At 51.4% G+C, this 10,954-nt stretch overlaps 1 protein-coding gene across 1 annotated transcript; it reads right to left on the bottom strand.

The window, feature by feature from the left end:
- Positions 1 to 8,592: 8,592 nt before the first annotated feature.
- LOC123127200 (biogenesis of lysosome-related organelles complex 1 subunit 2) lies at positions 8,593 to 10,599 on the bottom strand. Its single transcript, XM_044546779.1, has 2 exons — positions 10,388 to 10,599; positions 8,593 to 9,069 (listed from the first exon to the last, which is right to left on the bottom strand). Exons 1-2 carry the CDS (start codon positions 10,496 to 10,498, stop codon positions 8,800 to 8,802), a joined length of 381 nt encoding a protein of 126 aa, XP_044402714.1. The 5' UTR covers positions 10,499 to 10,599; the 3' UTR covers positions 8,593 to 8,799.
- Positions 10,600 to 10,954: the final 355 nt, after the last annotated feature.

The following is a 10,954-nucleotide window of genomic DNA, read 5'->3' as shown; positions in this document are numbered from 1 at the left end:
GCTGATTGACTGGAGTTATTTAACATCATAATCCAATGAATTCAAGTGTCCGGGAAACCTTTCGCCTTGAGGATATTGCACAGACAGTCCCAGGAGACTGAGTCGAAAGCTTTCTTAAAGTCTAATTTTAGAACTATAGCCGGACAATTCCGCTTGTGGCAAGCTTGGACAATATCCGGAGCAAGGATGAAATTTTTCGCAATGTTTCGTCCTTTAATGAATCCAGATTGGTCAGGGTGGATGAGGTCCGGAATAAGCGGTTGAACTCTATTGGTTAGGCATTTGGAGCAGAGTTTTACAGAGCAGTTCTGTAGAGAGATGGGCCGAAGGTGATCGGGCTCAGAAGTTCCTAGTTTTTTTAGGAATGAGAACGATAAAGGACTTGTTGATGCGTGTAAGGTCGGCGGTGCAAGAGTGAAAAGAAGCTAAAAGATGCATCAGATCGTTTTTAACAAGGTCCCAATTTGCTTTATAAAAAGCCGGCCCAAAGCCATCGGGGCCTGGACTCGCGTTGTCTTTCATGGAGAGCAAGGCCTTCTTGAGCTCATCTAGGGTGAAAGGCACGCATAGAGCGTTGGACTGAGATGAATTGAGCCGAGATGTTGAAACCAACTCATCCAGGTTGGGGGGCATGTCACAGGCGATAGGAGAGCTGATGATTTTTTTAAAGTACTCGCGCATGGCCTGATGTTTGCCTGAGTGAGAGGAAACATCAACGCCATTTATGGTGAAGGCCTTTATCTGGTTTTTACGCATACGAATAGTGGCGCAAAGGTGGAAATACTCTGAGTTCTCATCTCCGAGGGCACAATCTTTAATTTTGGCACGTTGGCGCCAGTAAAGCGCGGAGAGAGCGTTGTGCCGATGCAGCGAGAAAGCCACTTGGGTGCGCAAGGAGCGTTCGAGGGTGGACAAAGTACGCGATTCTTCTATCTTATCAAGGAAGGTGATGACAGTTTTACAGTTTTTGGTGATGACCAATCAATTATCGACGCACCAAATCATTCTCTACACTTCGGTTTGGATACTAAAGTGTCATGATTTTCTTTTGAAGATATTTTACATATGAGCTTGTGTAAGAAATTTGGAGTCAGTCAAGTCCATGAGCACAGCTGCAATGATACAGAGGCATGCATGATGCCAAGTCGCATGTGAAAACGTGACAGACCAAGAAATTCAGTGGCAGGAGGGGCTTCAACTCCTCTGTCACCACATGTCATTTGTCATTGACCAGTCCTTACGAGATCGATTCCATGGATTGAAAATTCGCGCGAATCTTTGTAACACTAACGTGCACATGAGAATGCCAGTCCAGCCATCAGAGTTGCACAACGGAGACATGCTGGTTGCACAATAGTTAAGGTGAAACTGCATGATTAAGCTCTGCAACTATCATCTCATTCGCTACCAAAAGATAACATTTCATCACAGGAAAGACAAGTGGGAACAAAATCTTACACTGCTGTGTATTAGCCACCATAGCAGCAACAGATGATCCGCAACAACAATCATCTCGTTCAAAGATTCCCCAGCGTTCATCGCAGGAATGACAAGTGGGGGAGGGAAATCTTATGGTGCTGTCTATTTGTCTCCATAATAGCAAGTAGTACGTACTCCCTCCGTTCCGAATTACTCGTCGCAGAAATGGATGTATCTAGATGTATTTTAGTTCTAGATACATCTATTTCTGCGACGAGTAATTTGGAACGGAGAGAGTATTATACAAGTGCCTGGAAGGAACACCGCAACTCGTCTATGCAGGAAGCAACCACCGCCCATGCAAAGTGCATCCGAGGGGAAAAAACGATGCTGCGCACCACGCCCACGCTCCTGCGACGCGTCGCTCCGGCGCCCGCAGCCACCCCCGCCGCCGCAGCTTCCGTCCAGATCCAAGCACAGGCGTGCTCCCCGCCATCACCGCTCGTTCCCCCTGGCTTCCCCTACCCGCAGAAGCTCCTGGATCCCCCAGCAACCCCGACCCCCACTTCGCCAAGACCAGTGACTGGCTCGCCAGATCTAGTTTCGCCGGCCTGGGCGACGGCCGTCCCGGGCTCCTCGCTCGTCGTCGACCCTCAGCTCGAGGCCCCCGTGACTGGCGCCGGTGTGGGGCTTCCTCGCTCGGTCAGCTTTGCCATTAATGTGGAAGTGCTGGATTCAACTCCTCCGCCCCCCATTCATGGCGCACATCGGCCCTGCCTTAAATCGGCTTCTGCATGCGCCTTCAAGGCCTGCCGGCGTGCGGCGCGGATGTCCCGTCGCTCGAGCCCCGAGCCTACCGCTTCCCCCGGAGCGGGCTCTGAAGATGGATGGCACATAGTAAAGCCGGCGTACTGGTGGAGGGCGCTCCCCAGCTACCAGAATTCAAGACAGTGGAGAGCAGCGTCCTCTTATTCCCCTCCGAAGCGCAAAGATTTCGTCAAACATCGCCACCGCATCTGTTATCGCTGCCTGGACAAAGGCCACTGCAAAGCTGCCTGCCGGAATCCTCTAAAGTGCCGGGCCTGTCGACGCTGCGGGCACCGCGCTCGTGACTGCCCTGCCTCGCCACCCTCCACCCCATCCCCACCAAGCGATCCCTTGCCATCTACAGCCGTCGCTGCTTCGCCACGGTCAGTTCCGGCTGCAGCTGTGTCGCCGCGTCTGGCTGTTGCTGCAGCGATGCCGCCACGAGTCGGAGACCCGAGCCTGCGCCCGGAGGAGGGGCATGTCGTCATCACCTCCACGCAGGCCATGGAGGATGCTGCTGCTTCCCTTGCCTCCCTAGGTGCCTTTGTGTGGCTTGGAGGCAACCGTCCGCGTGTCAGTGCCGCGGAGATCAGGGACGCCATCGCCAGCGAGTTCTTCATCGACCGCAACTACATCAAGGTGGTCCCGCACTTTCCGGAGGATTTCTTTGCGCTCTTCACGCATCCTCACCATCGAGACCAAGTCACGGCGTCTCCAGGCCGCTTCAACCGCAACGGTCTCGACATCCACGCCGCCAACTGGAGGCCCGAAGCAAATGCCGACTCGGTGGAGGCATACTACCATGTGCATCTCTGTATCGAGAATTTGCCTCTCAACGCATGGTGCGATGAGGTTGCAGAGCAGGTGCTCGGGCCTAATACCTTCCTTCACTACTTCGATGTGGCCACCGTGAAGAGAGAAGATTCCTCCTCCTTCAACTTGTGGGCGTGGTCGGCAAATCCCTCGGCCATCCCCAAGGTCCTTCGGCTCACCATCACCGGCAAACAAGCGGCGGGCTACAGCAGGGGCCCGAGCGCTGTGATAGGCCGACGCGGCCTCAAGCGGCGCGTCTTGGTGCACCTCGAGACAGTGGAAGACTTCACCCCAGATGCCAGCGGCGTCATCCCACATCGCCCTCGCTCCTCGCACCCGTTCACCTGGCGCTACGGTGTGATCGACGGCGAATCAAGAATGCGCGACCGCCTGGAGGTTGCCGGGCGAAGAAGGGAAGACGACCAAGACCGAGACCGCCGCGACGACGATGATGACCGTGGATGCCGAGGTCGCGAGGATCGCTCCTCCTCCTGGCGGGATCGCCTATTCCGCAGCCGCTCGCGCGCTCCGGTGCACCGCGAGGACGAGGGCCGCCATGGCTCCCGGGACGGCCACCGCGATGACCGGGGCGGCCGCCGCGAAGACAGGGGAGGCCGTCGCGACGGCCGGGACGATCGGGATGGAAGACGCAGGTGCTCTGAGGCGGCCGACGCGCGCAGGATCGACTGGAAGCAGGTCCAGCGCCTTCCTGACGGCGCTGTCATCCCGGCTTCGGGCAGGCGTGCCCGCCTTCTGACTAACAACCAGGGCACGCGCTCGGCGCGCTCTGGTGGAGCAGCCAGCCCCATCTGCGAGGACAATCGCGGTCGCTCGCCTCCACCCAGGTCTACGCCCACCTCCTGCGAGGTGGTGCAGGTGTCATCATCGCCTGGCGACGCCTCCTGGTTGAGCCGGTTCGCACCTTGCTTTGGTGCCCAGGCGAGGCCGGCCGTGGTGTGCCCTGTCGCGCTGCATCAGGATACCTCCCCTCGCACAACGATGCAGGACATCATCGAGCTGCACCCATCGACCCCTCCTGCACATCCTTGCAGCGCTGCTACACCACCTCTGATGCTGATTGCTTCAACCCCTCATGTCTCGCCGGCCGATCTGGTAGCGGAGCCGACAACTCCGATTTTCATTCCGATGCCAAGCCCACCGATTAGTCCAACTGTGGCTGGTTCTGATGAACTTCTTGTGCAGTCCCCGCTTTTTGTCACTTGTGCTCCGCCCCTGCTGCCTGCACCGAACTCCACACCACCGAGGCTGCCCAGGGCAAGGAGGAAGACACTCGCGGGTGTGTCGGGCTTCAACCTCAGCCGACGCAGCCCTCGGCTCCAAGCAAAGAAGAGAACTTTGCCGGTGGCGCAGATGGCGGAAAGGCTTCTTTGTCAACGCATGGGCATCATCAATGAAGGGCAAGAGGTTACTGAAGAAGCCATCAGGGAATTTGTTGCCATGTTCAATGGGCAACTTCCGGACACCACAGTAGCGGCCCTTCGAGCCCTCTTCAACCTTGACTGTGACCTTGCGAAGGCTGTCGAGGACGCATTGGTGGAGCATGGAGGCGAGGCTACAGCAGAGCTGCAGTCTGCGAATGGAGAGGTGGCCGGCGAGGCCGCGTGACTGGCTTGCTTTGGTCACTGAAGATGTAGCTTAGTTCTATATGTTAGTTAAGGCCTACCGTTGCTTCCTGTCCGTGTGGGTGTATGCCTGTTTCCTGCTGTCGATGAAGATAGCTGCCTCTTGTTGCCCTGGCAAGGCGATTAAGTGTGAGTCCTGTAGCTGCTGTACCTTCTGCTGTTACCTGATGTTGCGTTTGCTTTATCACAACTTCAACTATCTGAAGATGCTCAATGGAATCTGCTCTAGTCGTCCAAGGCAGTTCTTACTAGATGTGGCACTCTTTGTTACTCCACTACTGATGTATCCCAGGTTCCAATATGCATGATCAAGACCTGAGTATTCTGAACTGGAATGTTCGTGGTTTAAACTGTCCCAATCGCCGCGCAACTATACGAGAAACCGTCGCTGCTACGCCTTGCCATCTAGTATGCCTACAAGAGACCAAACTCGAACACGTCGACCCCTTCATGGCTTCCTCTCTTGGAGGTCAGAGGCTCAAAGGCTTCGCACAACGACCTGCTACTGGCACTCGTGGTGGCATCCTGCTTCTATGGGACGAAGACCTCGTCGAGGTTAAGGACATTAACACTGGAACTTTCTTCCTCTCGGCTACAATCACCATTACCCGTACTGACACTTCCTTCAAGTTCACTACCGTCTATGGACCAACTCGCAGCAACCTCAAAGACATTTTCTTCCAAGAGCTGATCTATGAGAAGCCTACTCCTGGTACTAGATGGCTGCTAGCCGGCGACTTTAATCAGATTTACCGCACAAGAGACAAGAACCGCGCTAACAGTAATCGAAGCCGAATGACACGCTTCCGCAACACCCTCAATACCTGTGAGCTAAAAGAAATACACCTTCAAAACAGGCAGTACACTTGGAGTAATGAGCAGAGTGATCCAACCTTATGCAAACTCGATTCGTTTTTCTGCAATGAAGATTGGGACATCGACTTTGGCAGTCATCTACTTCATGCCCTTTCTTCATCCCTTTCTGACCATTGCCCTCTCCTTCTCGCAAATGTCCAAGGACCACCTAAGTCAAAGTGTTTCCGCTTTGAGAACTTCTGGACTAAAATGCCCAGATTCAAGGAGATCGTACAAGGCGCTTGGAACCAAAGGGTGAACCACTCTGACCCCTATCAGATCCTATTTCACAAGCTCAAGAAAACCAGCCAAGCTCTAAGGAAATGGAGCAAGACAATTTTTACACACTCAAAGGTGCAGCTGTTCATGGCTTTGGAGGTCATTCTCCGCCTAGATGTGGCGCAAGAGCTTAGGCCTCTCAGTGCGGAGGAGCGTGATATTCGTAGGAGGCTCAAGAGAAAGATTATTGCACTGTCTGTGATGGAGCGTGCTCGAAAGAGGCAGAATTCAAGAATCACCAACCTCAAAGAGGGCGATGCCAACACTCGTTTCTTCCACCTGCGGGTCAATCACCGAAGAAGAAAGAACTTCATTCACCGTCTGAAGCACAACAATGGCTGGGTGGTGGACCATGATCACAAAAAGTCCGTCATCCAAAACCACTTTGCCGAGGTCTCCAAGCGTGGCCCGCCACGCCATCAAGATATCAACTGGGACAACATTCCGGTACCCGCACGTGACCTTTCAGATCTTGGGGCAGCCTTTACGGAGGAGGAGGTTAGGAAGGCAGTTTTTGACCTTCCCCGTGACAAAGCACCAGGGCCCGATGGCTTCTCTGGAGCTTTCTTCAAAGAGTGCTGGGAGATCATCAAGGATGACATTATGATTGTTGTGACCCACTTCTCAAACTTGCACACATCCAATCTTCATTGGCTCAACTCGGCCAACATTGCTCTCATACCAAAGAAAGATGGCGCGGAATGCATCTCGGACTTTCGCCCCATTAGCCTCATTCACGCCATTGCGAAGATCCTAACAAAGGTGTTGGCTACGCGCCTAGCTCCTCATATGGACCAGCTTGTCTCCAGTGCGCAAAGCGCCTTCATAAAGAAGAGAAGCATTCATGATAATTTCACGTATGTCAGAAACTTGGCGAGGAAACTCCACAGAAACCGTACACCCACCCTGTTGTTCAAGCTTGACATCAAGAAGGCTTTTGACTCAGTTAGATGGGACTTCCTTATGGACCTCCTGAGGCACTTGGGATTTCCGTCCAGATTTCGCGATTGGGTTTCGGCACTACTCTCCACTGCCACCTCGAGGGTTCTTATCAATGGAGTGGTGGGTGATCCGATGAAACACGGCTGTGGCCTCCGGCAGGGAGATCCACTATCTCCGCTGCTCTTTGTCCTGGCAATCGACCCCCTGCACCACCTCCTCAACAAGGCCACTGCACAAGGACATCTTCAACCCATCTGCGGAAGTGCTCCGACCATCAGGACGTCCTTGTACGCAGACGATGCTGCCATCTTCGTCAAACCCACCAGGGGTGACGTTCAATTTCTTGCTTCCTCCTTGGCTGCTTTTGGAGAGGTGACCGGCCTGCATACTAACTGTACCAAAAGTTTGGTGGCTCCTATTCGCTGCGACAACATAAATTTGGAAGACATTCTCGAGGCCTTCCCGGCGGTCCGCACGGCATTCCCGATGCGGTACCTTGGCCTTCCGTTATCGGTCAAGCGTCTCAAGAGCATTCATCTCCAGCACCTTGTGGACAAGGTCGCGTGCAAGCTCCTACCATGGCAGGGAAGACACGTCGCTACTGCTGGGCGTGTGGTGCTTGTAAAGGCGGTCCTCACGGCCATTGCAATTTATCACCTCACGTCTCTCGACGTCCCCGTGGAGATCCTTAAAGTAATTGACCGACTTCGGCGTGCTTACCTTTGGGAGGGGACCGACAAAGTCTTGGGAGGGTCATGCAAGATCAACTGGGACCTCGTCTGCAAGCCTAAACAGTTTGGTGGCTTGGGTGTGCTTGATTTGAGCAAATTCGCTAAGGCCCTTCGACTTCGATGGCTATGGTTCGAGTGGGTGGACAAAAGCAAGCCTTGGGTTGGCCTGGGGTCTCCATGCACCGAGGATGACCGCAAATTTTTTGCGGCTGCTACAGTGGTGACTGTGGGAAATGGGCACACGGCCAGATTCTGGCACTCCCCTTGGTTGCATGGTCTCTGCCCTTGTGACTTAGCGCCGAATATTTTTGCCATCTCCCGCAAGAAGAATTCCTCCGTCCAGCAAGCCCTCACCAACAACAACTGGATCTCCCTCATTGACACCTCCAATGGCCTATCGCTTGCACACGTCCAACAGTTTGCTGACCTCTGGCAGAAGATATCTATGATCGATCTGAATGAGGACATAGAAGATTCTATCACCTGGAAGTTCACCAAGGATGGGATGTACTCTGCTTCGTCTGCTTACAAGGCACAATTTGAGGGTCACACATCGTCCGATCTCGTTCACTCTGTGTGGAGGGTTTGGGCCACCCCTCGGTGCAAGTTCTTTGCTTGGTTAGTCCTTCAAAACAGGATTTGGACATCGGATCATCTCATACGTCGCGGATGGCCAAACTGTGGCCTCTGCCCACTTTGTAAGCAATGCCAGGAGTCAGCGGCCCACCTCCTCTTCCAATGCCGCTTCACCACCCGCATTTGGAATAATATTCTTACGTGGCTTGGCATGCACCACATTTCTACGACGATATGGCAGACGAGGACTTCGGTGAAAGACTGGTGGAACGGCAACCTTCAGATTCGCCTTGGCTCCCCTAAGGCGCTAGCCTCCTTGATGATGCTTATCTCATGGGAGATATGGACAGAACGTAACGCTAGGGTCTTTCGAAACACGGCCATCCCTTCCATGGTCCTAATCTGTAAGATCAAAAAGGAGGTGTCTCTTTGGGCTGTGGCGGGTGCAACGCACATGAGTGATGTAATGCCGTGAGAGTAGACATTTTAGTTTGCCGCTTTGCGGTCCTTGTTCGATAACTCCTTTCTTAATCAATGAAATGGCAAATCTTTTGCCTTGTTTCAAAAAAAAAAACTCGTCTATGCAGTTGCACCACAAGACTGAAAGTACAACAATGGTGGAAACATTAGGGCCAGAGTGTAACTTTCCCCATCCAAACGTGTTTAGCTACTAGATACATATATGCTCAATTATTGTGAAGAGAACAGGACATGATGGGATGCTTGGACATGAATCATTGCGTGGGAGCAATGTGATATGCGGACTTCACTTTCTTCTCCAACATGGAGACATGCTTATCAAGCATGGACACCACTGCCTCAAACTCACTCACCTGCTGGTCTATCGCGTCGATCTGCGTTGTATACTCGTCAAATCGTTGGTTTTTCTCATTCAGTTGTTCTACAAAAACTCGCAGACCGGACGCAACGTCTCCATAATTGCTGTATTCCTCGGTCACACGTTGATTCATCTTTTCAAGCAGCGAGAGCTGGTTGTTGGTTCCCTGAAAAGGATGTGACATCTTAAGAGAAAAATAAATGCTGACATATAACAAATGCTGATAACACCAGAAGTCAGTAACACTATCGATAAACATCAGCAATGGAGAGTTGACCTTTTTTTTAAATACAATTTAGAAAGTTAAATTTAAAGTTATATTAAATCTGTCATTTTTCACTGAAGATTCAGATTAAGAAAATATTAACCATCTCTTAACCTTCAATAAATCTACATGGTTTGGTGAAGTTATTTACAAATACATTTAATTACCCTTAGCTACCAAAGCGCTTCCCGTCAAAACTAGACTAGAAGTACACCATTTATTGCTCAAATGAAAATAACTCTTTGTTGGCAAACATGAAAATAATCTCACTGTATGAGAATTAGTACAGTACCCGAAAGCCGTTTGGTACACGACATAGCACAAGAACCAAACCAAGTGGATGGCCTCTATCTGTGCAAAGGTCTGTCAATGTCAATACCATTGATCTACTTTTCTTCTTTTGATTAAGTAAGCAAATCAATGTTCTGCGACTTCTGCTGCCAATCTAAATTCATGCACTTCAGTGATACCTTGTCATGTTAAACGAAGCAACGCCTATATAAATGTGTCATCTGTGAGCTACAAAAGTGTAGTACTATCTGAGTTGTGATGCATTTTTGGCCCCTGAATAAGTACTCAACCCCTCGAGAAACAAAGAACCGAGCACAGACCCCATAGCCTAGGCTACAAATTCTGAACACAGCCATTTCAAATCACAAATAAAGCCAACCGAGTTTCGCGCCTTCAAGCATAAATGAGAAATAACCTGGGAATGGATGCACTAAAGCACATTGCGTAGCAACTACTGGTGCCCAGAGAATGCAGCGGACATGTATCCATTTTGGCGTACCAATTCCATGGTAGAAAATCCACTTTAGCACTACATGATCAGTGATTGCTTTCCTCTGCCACTACCAGTCCTTCGAACTGAGGCATCGAAACCAAATGGGGGCAAACGTTAACGAAGCCCCCGTGAGCGTATCAGATCCAGAAAATACCTAGAAAAATCCGTGCACCAGTCCAAGCTAGGAAATCTGAACGAACGACCACGGGCTCTGCGGCGCTAGGGTTATGGCACGATTTTTTTTTTATCGCGTTAGCGAATCATCAAATCAACACCAAACAGTTGGGTGCGGAATCAAATCGCTCTTCTTTTCGTCCATTTGCACACGACAGCTGAGATCAGGGGGCCTCGTGAAGGCCGTGATTCGCCGTCTAAAGCTTTGGAGATGCCGCGGGGATTGTGAGGGGTGGGCTCGAGTGTGGCGGATGGACGGACCTGGAGCTCGCCGCGGACCATGAGGGAGACGTTGGTGAAGAGCTCGGACAGCGAGTCGGCGAGCTCGTCTCTCTTCCCTGCCGCCGCCTCCTCCTTCGCCGGGGTCGCCATCGCCGGCGCTTCCTCCCGCTCCCGCCGAGTAGGAATCGGGCTTGGGCTCGTTCGCCTGTCTGCTCTGCTGAGAACTTCTCTGTCCGCTAAAAAAAAACAAATGCAGTTTGCTGGGCCGTCATGATGGGACCCAATATAAAATGGAAGGCCCGTACTTAAGAATAAGAATAAGAATTTTTGGGAAATTTGTCTCAAAAAAAGAGAATTTTTTGGGAAATCAGATGACATGTATGTTTTACCTCAAGAAAAAAGATGACATGTATGTCAATACCTATAGGCTATAGAGATGTTGTTTGATTCATAAGATGAGATTTGTTATAGTAGGTCTGAGCTAAAAAATTCTTTCCTTGAACTGGGAATGGTAGAAACCAATTCTAGATAAGAATAGCAATCCATTCTGCAAACCAAAGGGTCCTAAAAAAAATACATTTTTCTGTAAAAATCTTATCCTATAGC

Source organism: Triticum aestivum, chromosome 6A (assembly GCF_018294505.1).
Source record: "Triticum aestivum cultivar Chinese Spring chromosome 6A, IWGSC CS RefSeq v2.1, whole genome shotgun sequence".
Taxonomy (NCBI): Eukaryota; Viridiplantae; Streptophyta; class Magnoliopsida; order Poales; family Poaceae; genus Triticum; species Triticum aestivum.
This window is presented reverse-complemented; position numbering and strand designations above follow the sequence as displayed.